The following is an 18279-nucleotide window of genomic DNA, read 5'->3' as shown; positions in this document are numbered from 1 at the left end:
GGAAAATTGTGGATCCTTTTCACATATCTCCGCTTCTGCGAGGATCTGATTAGCAAATAGAGCGTTGAAGCTACGCAGAATTCGTCATAGCAAAAGTACTTGTGCATCAACGCCCTCCGAACCTCCATTTTCTACTTTCCATCGACCTCGATTTGTCTGATCCACAACATTGAACATCTCGATCAAAGCGATCAACTACTCAATTCCTACGAACCTTATCACACACTTCGCAAACACCTGCGCATTCTACGATGTATCGAAGAGCGCTTTTGAACGTCCCCCGCGTCGCCGGAAGAGCGTTATCGGCCTCAACTCGTCCCGCCACGAGACCTGCTCTTGCGCAGTTATCTCCGTCTGTCGCTGTTGCAGGTAGACGCCAGTATCACGAGAAGGTCCTTGACCACTACTCCCGTCCGCGCAATGTGGGAAGCATGTCCAAGACCGATACAGATGTTGGTACTGGTCTTGTTGGAGCTCCTGCGTGTGGCGATGTGATGAAGTTGCAGATTAGGGTGGACCCTACAAACAACACGATCTCGGATGTCAAGTTCAAGACCTTCGGTTGTGGTTCAGCCATTGCTTCGTCGTCATATCTGACGGAGTTGGTGCGAGGTATGACTTTGGAAGAGGCTGGTAGAGTGAGAAATACAGAGATTGCGAAGGAGCTTTGCCTACCACCTGTGAAACGTACGTCATAGGCTCGTCCTTGATCAATATCATCTACTAACCATCTACTAGTCCACTGCTCTATGCTCGCCGAGGATGCCATCAAGTCAGCCATCTCAAATTACTATACCAAGAATCCTAAGGCTCGATCGACGGATCTTGGTGGAACTGGTTCAAGCATGCCAAAGATTGACGTTGAAACCGTCATGGAGCCAACTGCGGCTCAGACAGCAACTGCTTGAGCTTGGGATCTTAGGTGGCAAGGCGTTTGGGCGATTTGACCAATGTGTGACGTGGGACCTGGCAATTGCGAGGACTTACAAAATTGGACGTATCCCAAGTACACATTGAATGCAACGGTGAAAACCGAAAAGCAAGCATCGATTTCTAGGGAGCCAAAGGCAAAGTAAAGCAATGAGCGACCACTTTTCTCAATTCATGCGAGGGAATAGGGAACTGTATGTACAAATGCTGGTTTTGAAGCCAGCCGTCAATGGACTTAACAAAATACCCAATTCAGAATGAATCCATATGACCTTCTCCCCTCATGAATTGATAAATGTCGAGATGCCTAAGCAAATCTTTCTTCCCATAATAACCCAACTCTGGATACTGCGCTAGTGTGACGCTAAGTCTTTATCGGCTTATCATCAAAAAAATAATTCTGAACTTTTTATCGCCAGCCGCCTTCAAGATAAATTCCACCCAAAATACCGAGCGCAACAGCAAATATGGCCAAACGAACTTTGGACGATGCGGAACTTTCCAATGGTGGGTTGAGTGCCCAAGAAAATACCCCAGCATCCAAAAAGAGTCGGAAAGAAAGCAAGAAGGCCAAAGTCGAAGAGTCTGCAAATCCAAATATTACTGTGGAAGAGGCAGATGTGGATGCGGAGAAGGCAGCCAAGAAAGAGAAGAAGCGCTTAAAGAAGTTGAGGAAGTTACAAGAGGGTGAGGCAGAAATCAATGGTGTAGGGTCCGAAAGCGCAAAGGACGAATCGAAACCAGAAGAAGCAGACGCAAAGGCAGCCAAGAAAGCAGAAAAGGCGAGATTGAAGGCATTGAAGAAGGCTAAGAAAGAAGGAAAAGAATCATCAGGAGATTCGACTCCTCAAGAGCCAAATGCGCTAGCTGTCAATGGAGGATCTGCCAACGGCACTATTTCGAAATCGAATAGCAGCGCAAGCAATAGCTACGTCGAGGATCCAGAATTGACAGCACTCCCTCAAACGGAAATCGACTCCTTCCTTGCGGAACACTTCATCTCGATCACCGATCCTCTCTCCTCCTCTAACCAACTCCGTCCTATGACCAAGTTCTCTTACCTACCTATTACCGACCCCGCACATCGCGCTCCCTTCAAGAACTTCAAGGCTCCCACGCCTATACAAGCGGCAGCATGGCCACATCTTTTCAATGGGAGAGATGTGATTGGTGTTGCAGAGACCGGTTCGGGAAAGACTATGGCATTCGCAGTGCCATGTGTCAGAGGCATACTCTCTCTACCCGAGAGCCAGAGAAATAAGGGCGCTAGAGCAGTGATTGTGTCGCCTACACGAGAACTAGCTATGCAAAGCTACGAGCAGATCATGCAATTAGCCAAAGTTTCAGGACTTAGGGCTGTCTGTGTCTATGGTGGTGTACCCAAGGAGGAGCAACGTAAATCCTTGAAGACCGCTGATATTGTGGTTGCTACGCCTGGTCGACTGAACGATTTGATCAACGAAGGATGCGCCGATTTGAGCAAGGCAAAATACGTTGTTCTAGACGAAGCAGATCGTATGCTTGATAAGGGGTTCGAAGAGGAGATTCGCAAGATCATTAATACAACACCATCGCTCGGTCAACGACAGACGCTTATGTTCACTGCTACATGGCCAGAGTCCGTGAGATCCTTGGCCGCTACCTTCATGACAGATCCTGTACGTATCAACATCGGTGATAATCCCGAGGGAGATCTACGAGCCAATACTCGCATTGTCCAGAAGGTCGAGGTTGTGGACCCACGAAATAAGGAATTCCGACTTCTTCAACTATTGAAGCAGTATCAGAGCGGGGCCCAGAAAGACGACAGGATTCTTGTTTTCGCATTATACAAGAAGGAAGCTACCAGAGTTGAGGGTTTCATCCGCTCGAAGGGCTACCGAGTTGCTGGAATTCATGGTGACCTGAGTCAAGAACAAAGAACGAGGAGTTTGGAATCGTTCAAGCAAGGGAAGACACCGATTCTTGTCGCAACTGATGTCGCGGCACGGGGTCTTGATATTCCTGCTGTAAAATTGGTACGTTGCCCTCGCTAAACGGGATATCAATAGTTTCAAACTTTGAAGAGCCTCAACTAATTGCTACAGGTGATCAATTGTACATTTCCATTGACCGTCGAGGACTACGTGCATCGAATTGGGCGCACAGGAAGAGCTGGAAAGGAAGGATTGGCTATCACATTGTTTACTGAGCATGACAAGGCTCAATCTGGAGCGTAAGAATCCCCTTTTCCATATCGCACTAAATACCCTCGCTAACCGAGCACTAGCCTCATCAACGTTCTCAAAGCAGCAAACCAAGATGTGCCCGCAGATCTACTAAAATTCGGAACGACTGTAAAAAGAAAGGAGCACGAAGCCTACGGCGCGTTCGCGAAGGATGTTGATATGACTAAGAAGGCCAAGAAGATTACTTTTGATTAGACGTCTGTTTAGATTTCTGTCTCGAGGGATTCAGCCTAGATTCTCCTTTTTCCGATCCCCTAAATCCATTTAGATGGCATTAGAGTGGCTAAAACTCCTGGCATGGCTTTTTTGGTGTCTTTTTTTGCGAATGGAAACTTGTCGATTGATTGCATAGAGGTACAATGAATGATTGACTGACTTCTCATACTTATGATTCGCAGAATATCCTAGGCAGAGTTGATGTGAGAATTTGTATCGCAGCTACAATAGAATATCTCAAATTGTTTAATGCACTCAAAGAATTTGGGTTTTGTAACGTATATACTAGGTACAGTCCCCAGAAGCCAGTTTTCGACTTGTCATATTTTTGATTGACTAGGTCTAGTTTTGAAAACTCTGCAAGTGCGGCTGGAATAAACATGTCTTACATTTCTTCTGAGAATGTCAAGGCTTTAGGCCAAATAAATTTTTTTAGAGAAGCTGATTGAGGTTCCCGTTCAGGACGAAGACACTGGAGCAAGTTTGAGCCACGATCCTACGCCACAATATCTGTTTTGACAGGGAAGGCAACCCAGCAGGACGGCTCCCGGCGCGTCTTCGCATGTCATAGATCTTGACCGTTACCTTAAGAATTGTCTGCATTGTTGCGAAGCTATTCATCCTGATTTCTCATCCTAGGCAGTCATCAACACCATCCACCGAGCCTGGGACATTCAGACCGCATGACAAGCAGTCGCGAAATTCAAAGCCGACAATTGTCAGTCGGATTTTCCTAGACTACGAAGGAAAGGACAATGATGAAAGTCGAGTTTACTCAGGTTGTTGGTTCAAGCTCTTTCTCGTTTCGTCAAATACGAGAATATGGCTCTTTCCTTTAGAAGGGTCATCAGGTTGTCCTTGCTCGCACCCCACAAGTTTGCTGGACGACCCGTTGTCGAATATCATCCCACATTGAAACGATCATTAAACACTGATAACAAATCCTTGAACTTTCGACGCAATGATCAGAAGGGTACTCATGAGCTTCCTTGTCGACAAATTCACGATCTTCACGTCCATCATAAGGCTCGCTGGTGGGAGACCGCTTTGGAAGATCGGCATCTACATTTGAGTGCCAACACGTTGCTCCAGAGAAGCATATCAGATGGATGCCATTCATGGGACAGAGTTCTCCAGAAATTACTAAGTGTGGTGTTGATGTCGGTTGTTGCAGCTAAAGGCATGAACATCTGCCAGATGGTGAGGGATCTACGCTGGGAGGATATAGAGCTGACTCTTGCTGCCCAAAATTGTGGTGAAGTCCTTACTGTGCAAAATCTGAGAGCAAGAATCACATTGTAAGTCATGATAAGAGCAATCATCTATCCTCATCCCTTAAATGGTCAACTAATCGACTATCGTAGAGATGATAAGTATTATCCGCAAGAAGTCATACTTGTTAATCCTATGCAAAGTAATGGCCGGAATGCGGTGTGTCTCATCAAGTTACTCATGATCGTTGCGCTCCGGTTTGGTCATGTTCATGGCACCACTCTCCCCGAGGTCCTGCGACACACTGCCGACAAATCCGACAAGCGTCTGCAATGGACACGTCCAAAATGGCCTGTGGTCTATCGGATGCCAGTTGCTACTGAGCTTCCTGGGGAGACACCAGCGCCACGGAAGCAACTTGTTAGACATATAGGAGAAATAGCTTTGATAGAGGGCATCAGCAAGCCTCTGACAACAACTTCAACAGAAAATGATGCACTTGGAAGAGATCACTTTACTCGGGAGAGAAATGGCGATGAACTTCTGCATCAAGGTAAAACCAATATACTACAAGAAAAGGCACATGGCTAATTGGGACAAGATACTGTCAAGAAGACGCCTGCTGACCGACTTTGTATTGACTATTCAGCGCAGACATCTGACGCTCCGGGTGTTCACTCCAAACATTGTGCAGCTTCAGGTATCGACACATACACTGGACAACGCGTGCTAGACAGCCCCTATGGAGTTCATCGAAACACTGCTAGCATCTATCTAAAAGACAAGAGAGAAAAAGAAAATACCACGTTTCTGCCCGAGTCTCCTGGAAAACTTGAACGTGCCAATAATATCGGTCTCTCCAGTGGACTTCAAGCCGTTGAAAGTAACAGGCGGTTTGTTGCTACAGGAACAGGGCAGGTTTTGATCTTACTTCATGCAATAGGAAGGTTTGACGGCATGGCAAAAGCAGGGATAAGCTATGTATCGCCAAAATCGGGCAGAAAGAACGGAGTCCGAGTAGTCTATAACCTCAGTAAAAGCTCTGACTGCAATGAAACTGTAGGGGATATATCTAGGGACACGAGTTCGCTGCCTCAAAAAGGCAGGTATTTGGGTATGAAGACACCACCAGGCTCGGTCCACAACAACTTTTTCGACGTCTCTTACGAAATTGGTCACTCGAACTCCAACCATTTCATCTCGAATAGAAAAGATGACCTCAACCCTATTGCTCTTGACCCAGATGTTTTCGTGACCTGGTTCTCCAAAATCGATGTACGCAAGAATTCCAAACTTCGCGACAGGATATCCAAGACTTACGATCGTCGGACAATTACAGAGACTTTGAGAAATAAGACTAGAGGCAGTAGAGATCCACCGAGGCCTTTTCAATTCTGTTGTGGCATTGGAGCGTGTCAGTTCCGATCTCGTCTTATTTATCATCTTGACTCCCACCAAGTCTCGTGTAAAGGTATCGATAAGTCCCTACAGGACGTCAAAAAGGATTTCCAATGCCAACGCTGCCCAAGGGCATATACCACTTGGAAACGTCTGCAGAACCATATCTGCAAGGTGCACACATTCGTGCCACGTCAATGTGCGGAATGCCGCGAGGAATCCAGCATCATATACCACAACGCCTATGATTTCAATTACCACCGAAGTAAAGCACATAATGACTTGGACAAGCCGATACTTTGCCCTCTCGAGAGAATTCTTGCAAACAACCTCAGAGGATCTTCACGAATCGTATGCAGCTTTTCCATCACCTAAAGTCGTATCACAAGAAGACCGCAAGAGAAATAAAGGAATGGATCCCAAGCAAGATACAAGCGACTAAAGGTCGCCGGAAACGAGCAACCGTCTGAAACTTTTGCAAGGACTTTTTGGTATTGCTCCAACATCTTTCCTCGGCAATATGCCCTCCTAACGTCAGAATCATACAACTACAACAAAGTGGGCGGACAGACATCGAAAAGCCGGTCCTTGACTGGTGGTACTTGTCCGGGTTTACGGCAGCTTTAATGATGATATGATCTTGCCACCAAACACATCCCGATGATGCTGCTCAACATGGTTCATTGTCACGTGGACGCTCAGGGGCTCGCTTTGGATTCACAAGTCAATGTTTATGTGCTCCGTTGATGGGGAGTCGATTGAAGCAATATTACTACGCACTATTGTACTTATATCCCAATCTGAGTTTCAGTAGGAGATCCAAGCATTCGGTATATCAGTATATTAACCGAATATTCTTAAACTCAACCTATAAGTATTGGGAACACTCGAGGCAATTGCGTGTTTGCGACTGTCTCTCAGCCTGATACCGTCCTATAATAGTTGAGAAGCTATCAATCGCTCAGACGCGCTTATGCAATCTAATTTGTTGAGCTTTTAGCCCCCTAGCAATTTTACGCTATCAAATAGCTTGTAACCAAAGTTGCAGCATAATCTTTTCTTGCCTTGCTGTTCAGATCTTGAGATACTGACGAACGACCGAAGAGTCTATTGTATGATTCAAGCTCTAAGCCAATAGTCTATAGAACGAAGATCGTCCATTCAAGCCTTTTGCCCTCTAAACTCACGATAACACTCCATAAAATGTGCTCGTTCAGCAATAGCACTATACACTCACTGATCAGTAACTGTAGCAGGGGCAGAAAAGGTAACAAGACTTACACCACAACTACCAATCCAGCAGCCACCACACCTCCCTTCACCAAATCCATCACTCCACCACTAAACCCCTTCTCAACCTGTACCAACACACCCCACGTCCCTACCGCAGCCGCCAAGCTCACCGGCTTCGGCAATAACTCGCTAACCCTCAATCGCGTCCCAAACCCCCTGAAATACGTCCCCATGAATCCCCACGCCCACACAATCCGCACCAACATATTCAGCCCATTAGCAGCGACCAGTCCCTCGGCGCCCCAATCCAACACTCCCAGGAACAAGAAAGAAGCCAGCGCAAATCCGAACGAGAAGACGAACATCCACAGCGTCTGCGCGCCGAGCTGGCGTTGCGTGGCGACGGACGAGACGAAGGCTTCGGTTAGGCCGTTGATGGCGAGGAGGGGGATGTAGTAGCAATACATCGCCAACACGTGGCCCGCGCCGCTCGACGTCCAGCGGGATCCGGCGATGAGGGATAGCAGGGGAGAGGCGAGCAAAGGACCGATGGTCACGAGGAGAAGGGAGATCAGGATGTAGGTTCTGAGGAGGAGGAGTAGGGTTTGGCGGACTTCGAGGACGGAGGGTTGGGAGGGGGACGAGAGACGCTTGCCGATGTGGTTGCGGGTTGTTTCTTCGATGGGTTGGAGGAGGAGGCGGGCGATGAGGCCGCCGTAGGCGGAGGCGAGGGCGTAGATTCCTTGGGTGGTGGGGGTGGTGAGGAGGGAGATGAGGATGGTGTCTCCTTGGGTGAGGAGGTGTTTGAGGATGGATTGGGTGAAGAAGGATGCGGTGAGCTTGAGGAGGGGGAGGGAGAAGTAGGAGAGGAGGTATGAGGAGGGGTTGCTGGGTTTCTTTAGTAAGAATATATTAAAGGATGAGGTAAGGATGGGTACCTTGTGTATATCTTATTGAGAAACAGAGAGAAGTTATTACTTGAAGCTATTGACCACACACTAGCATAGTATACGACCAGCAACGAGACAGCATAAGTACACTGTCCCAACGCAAAAGGCAAAACCCCAATATCCCTCCCCGTCCTCGCAGCCCAGATCGCAGACCCACACGTAACGAGACACCTCAACACCGTAGCAATCATCTCCGTCCTGGCTCTAACCCCAAACCTCGACTTATGCTGCACAACAACATAACAAGGCTCCGCCAACAACTCCCCAAGAGCCGCCAGGCCAAACAGTTTCAACGCAGCAGGGAAATACGGCGTCGCCAGCACGGCCGGATCCCCCGCCGCCAAGCTCCAGCTATACAGCCACGCTACGACAACAGCAAAGACCGCTCCCAGAAACACGGAGATGTACGACAGGTTCACGATCGCCTGCGTTCTCCCCGCCGAGGTCAGCGCATCCACGTGACCTTTGGGGATCTTGCTCTTCTCGTCTTCATCTTCTGTGCGCGGAGAGGCGTCAGCGATGTCTGCTTGGCGCTGGATGGCGACGCGGAGGCTCTCGCGCGCGAAGAAGAGGACGGTGATGGAGTAGACTTCGAGCTGGGTGCTGATGCCGAGGAGGGAGGGGGAGAGGTAGCGGAGGAGGATTTGGTTGACGATGAATGTCAGGGCGCGGGAGCCGAATTGTTGGGCGATGAGGAGGGTGGCTCCGATTGCTGAGGAGGTGGGTTTTGAGTTTGAGGAGGAGGAGGAGGCATTTTTGGGGTTTGAGAGGGGTGGTTTGGAAGGCATTTGTTGGTTTGGTGGTGGTGTTGAGGGTGGTGAAGAGTGAGGTGGTGGGGGGAGATGGTTTACACGTGGCCTCACTGTGATATTTGGAATTTAGGTTTCATTCATGATTTTGTTCTATCAAGTATTCGATTCATTGTTTGTTACATTTTCTCTTTCTCATTGTTCGCTGTTTTCTGCTTCATCTTTTTGTTAGATCCTTCATCACCATCTTCTCCGTGTACATTCTTGTTAACGTCTTCTCACCCCGCTCTGATTTGTTCTCTGTTAAGCGAGGAAACATGGATATCAAATGGAGGAATCAGATCATGACTCCAGATAATTCCAGGAGACCATTATCCTGATTGGAAATAGAGCACTCACCAATACGAATCCAAGGAGTGCATTCCTGCTGATAAGCCAATAGTTGTGGTTTATCCGTGAGACTTGAGCATTGCGCCTCGATTGTGGCAGTTCACTTTCCCTCGGCCGTTTCTGGAGTCTTGCAAATCAATTTGAAAGCCGCCGCAGCACAATATTGTGCATAGTATTCTCCAGGACAGAGTCCGTGAGATGGAATGAGAGACTTGGATAATGGCATTTCCCGTTGATGGCTGTGAAGTCAACAATCCACCCCCAAACACGGGAAGACGCTCAGCTTGAAACATTTTATGTGGTGTTGAATAACGGCTGGGATAGATCTCGATCTTGACCAGCTCGTACTTGTGATGCCTCTGAGCGATGGCGCTGAGAATTGTTTGAAATGCGAGATGCTTATCAAGCGAGTTATTGTTTTGTTGCTTTGGCAAAAAGATACCGAATGCTAACTTTAGCAGAGCAAAAGTGAAGTAGCCCTCGTGGTCCGAACACATACATGTGTAACTTCACCAGAGCCTATTTTGGAGAGTTGAAGTACGTAAATGTACCGATGTACCGTGGCGACCGGTTTACCGCTGGCTACAAATATCTACCCATAGGGGAGTGGAATATGGGAGAAAGGCCAAGTATATCTCTGCCTGAGACGGACATGATTCCAAGAGTGACCTTAGGTCATATATTATTTAAGAATCTGAGAATAGACGGGTCGATCGATCTCCGAAACTGATGACATCTCCGAACCAAGTTTTGTTTGTGTTGCTGTCGTTGCCGAATTCTCAGGCAGAGGAGGACACCACGTACCCACACGTCAGCCGGTCGGTGTATATTCTCGAAGACGTTCGGAAGCGTGGGCCAGATTAGATCAGATTCCATTCCTGCGTGAGACAGTCTTGTCTTGTTTTGCACAAAGGACACCTGTTTGCACAAATGGAGTCTTGCTGCTCTCACCTCAGATGAGCTTGATCACCCGTGCATAAAACAATAGCGGTTACTACTCTGGTGAGATTGGGGGGGGGGGGGGAGGGGTGGTGTCGAGGGTGCTGGTGTGGTGTGTGGATGGATGGATGCCATGTGCGATGTGTTGTACCTCTCACTCAGCGGTGCAGTTCTGCATGCACGCGGGGGGATGATTGTCGGGTCCTCGCATCCAAGAAAAGGCACAGTGCAGCAGTCGAAACGTGGGAATGACCAAATGGAAGAAGCTTCTATTCTTCCAGAAGGTCTTTTGGCCCCCGACCGTTCCCCCTGGGACTCCACCACTTCCCTTCTATCCTTCTATTTACCCTACCCTCCTTCTCAATGCGGCCACCGAGCGGGAGATGCCATCGGGGGTGTGACGTCTGGACTGGACGCGAGGAAACTCGGCGGTCTTTGTACAGGTACAGTACGCTGGGCGCGGCACTCGACCTCTGTGGATGAAACTTATTTTGAGACAACTGGTGGAGGGCTTGACTGGAGGCGCAGTCTCCCGCAACCCGCAACGGAGAGAGAAGCCACTATCGCGACACATACGCCACATCCACCACCCCACTTGGCCATGGATTGAGATGATTGCGTGCGTACGGCACGGAATTGAGGGGATACAGGTCACAGATACGATGTTGGAGTCGGCTGCTACTGCTACTGCTGCTGCTGCTGCTGCTGCTGCTGCGCTGTGACGAGTGGCCCTGGCTGCATTGTTTCGTTTCTCAGGATGGGAAACCCAGAGATCTCGCGACGCGATAGCAATTGCCGGACCGTATCGAATCGATGGCGGTGCTGTGCGGTGGCAGTGTCAACAATTGGGGGATCAATTGATTGATTGATTGATTGATTGATAGATTGTACGATTGAGAGATGGGCCGATGACATCGATGATGCTGCTGATGATCGAAATAGCCGCCGAGGCCAACCAGTATCACAGAGAAAGTCGTTGAAGGGTCACTGACGATGTGCAGTTCGGCGATCCAAGCACGAGGAGGTTTGAGTTTGGGCTGTTATGCTAGGGGGAGGCAGAGTACAGCAGCAGACATGGCACAGCTCCCCCGTTCCCGTCGTCGCCAGTATCTTCAAACTCTACCTCAAACTTCGAAACCTAATCGTCAGGCGCCAGAAGGGAGACAGCCATCATCATCATCATCGAAACTCTCCTGAGAAACAGATACCAGCTGAACTGTAGATTTAGATTTAGATTCAGATTTAGAAGATCAGATGACGATCTATCAGATCACAACCACTCGATATCCGGACGTCTTTCCAACTCGGACCCTCCCCGAACTCGGGAAAAGATCCCCTGTGGGGAAATGCTTGCAGCCAACACCGCCTATTTCGGATCAGAAGCATGCACGGCAGGAGGTTAATCTTTCAATTGGGACGACCTGGTCTTGCGACTTGGGACTTGGATGCTGAAGAATCCTTCACGCCGAACGATGCGAGCTCATTGGTCCTGCATGGCATGCAGCACTGCAACCAAAACTTCAGACGTGGCTGGGACCAACATTTTTACCATTGGTTGCTGATTCTCTTTCTCTCTCCTGGGAGATGACGCCGTTTTCGGGCAAGGCTATGTATGAATGCAGCAAAAAAGAGCATCAGCTCATTTAGACAGCTCGTACGGTGCTCCAATAGGGAGAGACCTGGCCCAAACCCCATGGATGAAGATATTGCGACCAACCTTGCGCAAATAAATCATCACGACGAGTTTCATTCAACTCAAGCGGATTCCATCCAGAACATTTCTATCAAGTCTTGGACAGAGCAAGAGAGAGAGAAGCGCAAGTGAAGTAAAAGCTAAAGCGCACTTGGGGGCGTCCCATGGCGGGTTACTCCCGGATTACGAGCCACGAGCCCGTCAGATACAGACGTCACGTTTTGGTCGTGCAGAGTGTCAAAACGAGTGCTCGCATTGCTCATTCCCTCTTTCGGACGGTGCAGATATTCCGGGGGCCTGGTTCCTCCTGTGCCCCTCAGCAAATAGATACTTACTGTAGGTCCGTTTTTCCAACGGTGGGTGAGGAAGCGGAGAGACGGCAAGAGGAAACCCGTTATGCGCCCGCGAGTCCACTCGTCTGGCTCTTGCGCTGGTTCGGTTCGGTTCGGTTCTGTTCTTTCTTTAGTCTCTGTACCTCCCTCACTCCTCAGGTTGTCCGACGATGATGATATTAATACGCAAAAGTACATTAGCTGGTGCGCCGGGCGACGACCCGAAAGAAAGAGATGGATTTTTATTTGTGGGCGGAGAAGAGCAGATGGGAGATAGGATGGGATGGGATGGGATGGGATGGGAGTGGGAGAGGATGGGAGCATGGATGGGATTTCTAGGTGAAAGAGGCGCAAGTAAAATCCCCAAAATAGCCCTTGGCGTCGAGGCTAAGCGGGGGTTGGTTGGTGTCTTAGTCCACCACCAAGTGTGTCCCGGCCCGCACCTTTCGAGCGCAGGGTACAGGGCACGGAGAGAGCTTACTCACCCGCGTCCCTCACCCAACTCAAGTCACCTCACCTCACCTCACCCAAACTCACTCATTCAGTCCAATCCCCCGCCCACTTCTTCTGACTGCCATTATTATTACGCACTGGTCTCTGCAATCATACATCATTTGCTGCTGGCTGACATTCAAGAAACGGCCGTTCGAATCAGCATTTGGCCGACCCAACAACCATCACCAGCGATCTGCTGCTGTTTTCTGCGTTCTGTTTTTTCCGTTCCTCTGCTCTGCATGCGCTGCAGCCAGCAGGAGGTCTGCTTCTTACAGCCGGTCCCACCATCGCGCTTACAACGGAACCATGAAATTCGCAATATGCAGATGGATTAATACAGGGAAAAGGGGTGGCTTATCCTCCTCGTCTGAGTCGTCTCGCGCCTGTCACGCCTTACAAGGTTAGCGCTTTGACGCTTCGACGGCCGTGGTGGGTCGCGCGGATACTTTTTACTGCCCGTCTGGCCCTAGTTTCCCCCCCCGTTCCCTTCCCTGCGCTCTCTTCCCTTCCCTTCCCACGGCGAGGGGTGGCAGGGTGCGGTTGAAGAACCCTTGAGATATGCTTGATCCATAGCCTTGTCGCTACTAGCAGTACGGTACAGTAGCACGCTCTCGCGAACCTCGGGAAGGTAGAAGTAGGTACTGCAGTAAGTAGTAAGAATAAACTGGCCCAGCAGCCCTGAGCCATGCCTCGAAAGGGTAGCATTCGTCCCTCGACCACAGCGCTTAACAGGCCCATCATTGGCTATTCTTGCTCCTTCGTGCAGTATCCTACACCTTATTACAGACTGGCTTGGAGAACCGGTTGCTGGGTAGAGGACCACACTATCCCCTCTTCGTCCGGACCGGGGCTGGTCGACAAGGGGGCGAGGCACAGTGGCAGCCTTTCTGACCTCCATCTTCCTCCTCCTCCACCACTGCTTTCTCTCGCGAACATACTCACGACCCTCAAGAATGCCCTGCGATACGTGCTGCTATCTTTGTGCATCTACTGCGCACTTGTCTGGGGATATTGGAAGTAAAGCTGCTTCTCCGCCGTCATTCTTAAAAAAAGCTACTACACCTTGAAGTTCGCGCCTCTGCACCTGGACACACAGTTACCAAGATCTCGACTCACACATCTTTGTTCCTGCACTGAGATTTTGGCCCCTGACATATCTATTCCAGTCGGGCTGTGCAAGGCTGTAAGGAACCACCAAACTCTTGCTTCCAATTTGAGTTCTAGCATCATGTCGAGCCTCAAACACATCATGGATGTCGACGTAGAGCCGCTCGAGTCCCAGGCCTATAGAAGGAGGGAAGCCGCTCAGCAAGCCTCCCATCCCACCATCGCTCAGACCTCCGAGTCACCCTCCCCGCCCATTGACGATAGCAGCAAAGGCAAGACTCCTATCAAGAGGCGCAAGTCAAACAGAGTCTCCAAGCCAGCAGGTCAATCGTCCGCCGCGCGACAGAACATTGCTCGGCGACGGAGTAGCGCTGGTGGAGAGACAATGGACTTCACCTCGGGGTACCAAGCTGGAGGCTCTAATCAGGCGAGCATGTCTGGAAGTCCTCAGCAGTCTCCAAGAGGCTCAGAGCCTGTGGCAGATCTGCCTGTCAAATATACGCCAGTCACCGGACGTCTAAGTAGAGCGAAGAAGGGAGTTCCGGTTCACACCTGTGATATATGCAGACCGGTAAAGGTGTGTTTTGGGACCCAGCTATTGCAATTATGTGTGACTGCTAACTTTTTGGTGTAGACGTTCACGAGAGCAGAGCATTTGAGGTGAGAGTTTTCTGGTGGAGTGTCAGAAATCGCTTCTGACTTTCTTTTACAGACGCCACCAATTGAGCCATCAGAAACCAGCATATCCATGCACGTTTGAAGACTGCGAAAGGGCTTTCCATCGGCCGGATCTGCTAGCTAGACATCTGCACAGACAGTAAGTATAGGAATCTACCGATGCGCTATATCACGTTTTCAATCTGCAGACTGCCACGAAGCGATGCTAATAGAATATAGTGAAACCCAAGGAGAAAAAGCCTACAAAGCTGGAGATCCAAGAAGTCGAGCATCTTCAAGTGCATCGGAGAGCAGGACACCTTCCCTCAAAGTCGAGCCACCTTCACTTGGGCCTTCTGGAGCTGGGACACAAGCACCGCCTGAGGAATCAATGACACCACGAACCAGTGGGAGCGACGGAAGCAATTTGACAGCTTCCAGCTACAATACCATTACAGGCAGCTTTCAGGCCATCAATTTCCAGGGGTCCGCTGGTCACAAGAGAACTGCCGGCCAAGCTCAATTGCCAGATGCGGATTCATATCCAGTGTCTTCACCTGGGGTAGGACCATCGAACAGACAACCAGGTGGCTTCGGCAACCAAATGTCAAACCAGAACACTTTTGGGGCCTCAGGATTGGACGAGCCATACGTTGAAGGAGGGATGAACTACACCACTACTCCCCAACTACCACTGCTGAGGATACCAGAAGATAGCTGGTATCCAGGACTCTCCTACAGTAACTCACCCTGGTGCTCTTCAGCATCAAGCAGTACCTATTCTACGCAATCTGACGGCTCTCATACTGGTCCACAGTTGTCTTATACCAGGGGTCGATCCCTCTCGGCTGCGACCCTACCGGATTGGCCAGCCCCAGCTGCCGCGCCATACTGGACTCACGGGATGACCAGCACTCCTCAGGATATCAGGAGTCCTGGAGGCTTTGTCGACTCCTTGCTTGACACATATGAAACACCCTTCTCGTCGCCAAGAATCTCTACACCTGTCTCCCGAGCACATCTCTTGAACATCCCTACCTCAGTAGACGGATTTTATAATATGGAACCATCATCAGTGGGTACTCCAACCCTTCCGACATTTAGCAAGCCTTTGGCTCAACATTTTCCAGCATCTATTACACCAAGATATTCCAACAACTCCGGATTGGAGATCCTTAGAGGAAAGAAGGAATTGGTGGAGCCCCAACAATTGACTTCATTCGCTTTAAATGCTACACCAACTTTCCAACCACAGCCTTCGTTTGACGAGTATTTAAACACGTATTGGCAATGTTTTCACCAATCCTTCCCCATAATTCACCAACCTACCTTCGACTCAACCCAAAGCAATCTACTTACCTCTGCTATGGCCGCAATTGGCACGCAGTATCATGATTCACCCGAAGCACGCGCCAAAGGAGCCGAGTTGAACGAGTTCTGTAAGAAAGGCATTGAGCTAGTGAGTCAGTTTTCATCAAATCATCATCTCTAAAAGCAGGGTCACGTGTATGATATTGAGCATCAACATCATGGCGACCTTGCTTCCTCTCATCTGTGAGATCGGCAATGCTAACTAATGTAGTGCCCATCTTGGGATCTTCATACCATGCAGGCAATCCTGCTGACCGAGATCTTCACTCGGTTCCGGGGACGAAAGACAACTGTTCGAATATCGCGACCCTTTGAAGCACTCTATGTCAGGGTAAGTGAAGCACAACCGCAAGAAAAGTCAAATGCTAATCACTTTTCCAGTTATTGAGCGAGACAGACCAGGGCCCAATATCAATGCCAAGTCAGAGCCCAGCAGTTGCATCATCTGCTGAAGCTCTTCTTGGTCGATTTGGACCTCAGCTTGATACTCGCGTCCCTCCTGCGCCACGCCCTGATGATACTAGTGATTGGTACCAATGGCTCGAAAATGAATCACGGCAACGTCTCCTTAGTGCTTGCTTCATGTTTGATGTTCATCAATTCATGTTTCATCAACAATCTCGCTCTCGCGCCAGCCGTGAGAATATCAGGTCTCTGATCTGTCTCCCTTGCCCAGATAGCCTCTGGAACGCCACTACTCCAACAGAAGAATGGCAAACCCAGCGATCTGAGTATATACCTCAACCGCTTCACCTAATCGAACAAGAACTTTCGTCTCAACCAATTGCCGATACAACTCCATTCACTCAATCTCTCATAATATGCTGGTTCGCGGCAAAACTACCTAATAGAGAGGATCCTCGCTATCCAAACAACTTCGTCCCCGGGTCCATTCATCCCGATCTACAAACCTTCATGAACATATTTCCGACATCGCCACATACACTCACATATCTTGCGCTTTATAATACACCACTGTACAGTCTCCTAGCCGTTGCAGGTGACACCTGGGTCTTCGCTCAAAAAATCACCCCTCCTTCCGAGTTTCACGACGCACAGTACCGCTTGAAAACATGGGCCACCTCTTTCGCTGCCGCACAAGCCACCCATCACGCCTGCCAAGTTCTTTCCCAAGTCCTCTCTCAACCTGTCACGCTTTCGTCAGATGGTCGTATCAAAAGCACGCTCTCCATTTCCGACTACTGGTCCTTGTACGTCTGCGCCTTGATCTGCTGGGCGTACGGTCACAAGTACCAGAACCTGGGCACCGCAGCACTTTCTCGCAGCAGCTCAGACGGCGACGTCTCAAACATGAACGTGGACATGATCTCACTCTCCGACGAAACAAGACTCAAGGCGCTCAATTACACCAACGCCATTCTCGATATGAGTGTCGAGGACTTGTGGACCAATAAAAGCATCGCCAACACAAAAGGCGATACTTGCGGTGTCATCGACGCTGTCCGCCATCGTCTCGAGATCGAGAGCGTGGGCAACAAATCTGGTCATCTTGTCGATGCTATCGTGGTACTTGGCAAGATCAAGAAAGGGGTTCGTGGGAAATGGTTTTGATCTCTTTCCCTCCTACGTTTTCTATTTGTAACACTTCTTGGGCGGCATTCTGGTGTTCTCTTCTCATTTCTAGGTGTTTTTCTTTCTGTTTTTGGTTTTCCTTTTCTTATCTTGGGATAGAGAGATGGGCTTTTCTTACGAGGTTATGAGACGGATGAAACAAAAAGAAAGAGTTACGAGATCGACACGAATGGTCTCTATTAATGTTGGATTGTGTTTTTTTATATGTCCTATTACTCTTTTTTGTCTATCATCTCCTTATTATATACGTCTCCTTTCTCCTCAACATGCACTCTAATATTCTTGCTTTTCTTCGTGTTCGTACTTCTTGGGGTTTTGGGGTTCGTTGTCATTCCTTACCTCTATATATACTTGTATACTTTTGGGTGGGAGGAGCATTTTTCTTTTTTTGGGGATGACATAGGATGGGATTTAATTGGCAGACAACACGGATGAAAGCATAGCGTGCGTTGGTTTTAGATACCCTTGCATGATAGATGGATGGGATGGGATGGGATAGATGGAGGTGGGCCGGTGGGTGGGTTGCATTTAAAGACGTTCCCTTTCGGTATATAGTTGGGGATATAAAACAGTAGTAATTCAAGAGTTTATACTATCTTTGTCTTGAGGATGTAGCGGTGCCTGTGAAGCGACTTTTGAATTGTTCATAGAGATTGAGTGTACTATCTTCCTTCGCCTTTCAACACCTCTTGATATTTTCCTGGGGACGCGTAACGATGACTTGAGCCAAGAATGAGAAGAAAGCTTCCTTCATTCACGACGCCCCTGTGCGTCTCGTTATTTGAA

General features: G+C 49.1%; 7 protein-coding genes across 7 annotated transcripts; 5 read left to right on the top strand and 2 right to left on the bottom strand.

Moving 5' to 3' along the window:
• The first annotated feature begins 106 nt into the window (after positions 1–106).
• LY89DRAFT_685654 (FeS cluster assembly scaffold IscU) lies at positions 107–1238 on the top strand. The gene is made up of 2 exons (XM_018215125.1): positions 107–687; positions 739–1238. The coding sequence occupies exons 1-2, from the start codon at positions 252–254 to the stop codon at positions 906–908; spliced, it is 606 nt and encodes a 201-aa protein (XP_018070057.1). The 5' UTR covers positions 107–251; the 3' UTR covers positions 909–1238.
• A 79-nt stretch (positions 1239–1317) lies between these two features.
• Positions 1318–3597, top strand: LY89DRAFT_647605 (DEAD-domain-containing protein). The gene is made up of 3 exons (XM_018211967.1): positions 1318–2948; positions 3018–3145; positions 3200–3597. Exons 1-3 carry the CDS (start codon positions 1398–1400, stop codon positions 3351–3353), a joined length of 1833 nt encoding a protein of 610 aa, XP_018070056.1. The 5' UTR covers positions 1318–1397; the 3' UTR covers positions 3354–3597.
• A 599-nt stretch (positions 3598–4196) lies between these two features.
• LY89DRAFT_782978 (uncharacterized protein) lies at positions 4197–6504 on the top strand (the record flags this gene model as incomplete). Its single annotated transcript, XM_018222634.1, has 3 exons — positions 4197–4672; positions 4739–5139; positions 5188–6504. 3 exons carry the CDS (start codon positions 4197–4199, stop codon positions 6357–6359), a joined length of 2049 nt encoding a protein of 682 aa, XP_018070055.1. The 3' UTR covers positions 6360–6504.
• Positions 6505–6768: 264 nt separating this feature from the next.
• LY89DRAFT_618237 (Rft-1-domain-containing protein) lies at positions 6769–8975 on the bottom strand. Its single transcript, XM_018210832.1, has 3 exons — positions 8156–8975; positions 7266–8105; positions 6769–7209 (listed from the first exon to the last, which is right to left on the bottom strand). Exons 1-3 carry the CDS (start codon positions 8953–8955, stop codon positions 7146–7148), a joined length of 1704 nt encoding a protein of 567 aa, XP_018070054.1. The 5' UTR covers positions 8956–8975; the 3' UTR covers positions 6769–7145.
• A 1403-nt stretch (positions 8976–10378) lies between these two features.
• LY89DRAFT_670245 (uncharacterized protein) lies at positions 10379–10967 on the top strand (the record flags this gene model as incomplete). The annotated part of the gene is made up of 2 exons (XM_018213147.1): positions 10379–10688; positions 10774–10967. The coding sequence occupies 2 exons, from the start codon at positions 10379–10381 to the stop codon at positions 10965–10967; spliced, it is 504 nt and encodes a 167-aa protein (XP_018070053.1).
• Positions 10968–12039: 1072 nt separating this feature from the next.
• On the bottom strand, positions 12040–12545 carry LY89DRAFT_685649 (uncharacterized protein). Its single transcript, XM_018215124.1, has one exon. It carries the CDS (start codon positions 12466–12468, stop codon positions 12079–12081), a length of 390 nt encoding a protein of 129 aa, XP_018070052.1. The 5' UTR covers positions 12469–12545; the 3' UTR covers positions 12040–12078.
• A 1283-nt stretch (positions 12546–13828) lies between these two features.
• LY89DRAFT_93349 (uncharacterized protein) lies at positions 13829–17647 on the top strand. The gene is made up of 6 exons (XM_018223520.1): positions 13829–14449; positions 14507–14532; positions 14585–14689; positions 14770–15988; positions 16112–16231; positions 16282–17647. Exons 1-6 carry the CDS (start codon positions 13994–13996, stop codon positions 17470–17472), a joined length of 3117 nt encoding a protein of 1038 aa, XP_018070051.1. The 5' UTR covers positions 13829–13993; the 3' UTR covers positions 17473–17647.
• Positions 17648–18279: the final 632 nt, after the last annotated feature.

This window comes from Mollisia scopiformis, assembly GCF_001500285.1.
Source record: "Mollisia scopiformis unplaced genomic scaffold LY89scaffold_14, whole genome shotgun sequence".
Lineage (NCBI taxonomy): Eukaryota > Fungi > Ascomycota > Leotiomycetes > Helotiales > Mollisiaceae > Mollisia > Mollisia scopiformis.
Note: the sequence above shows the minus strand (reverse complement) of the source record. Positions and strands in the feature narration are given on the sequence as shown.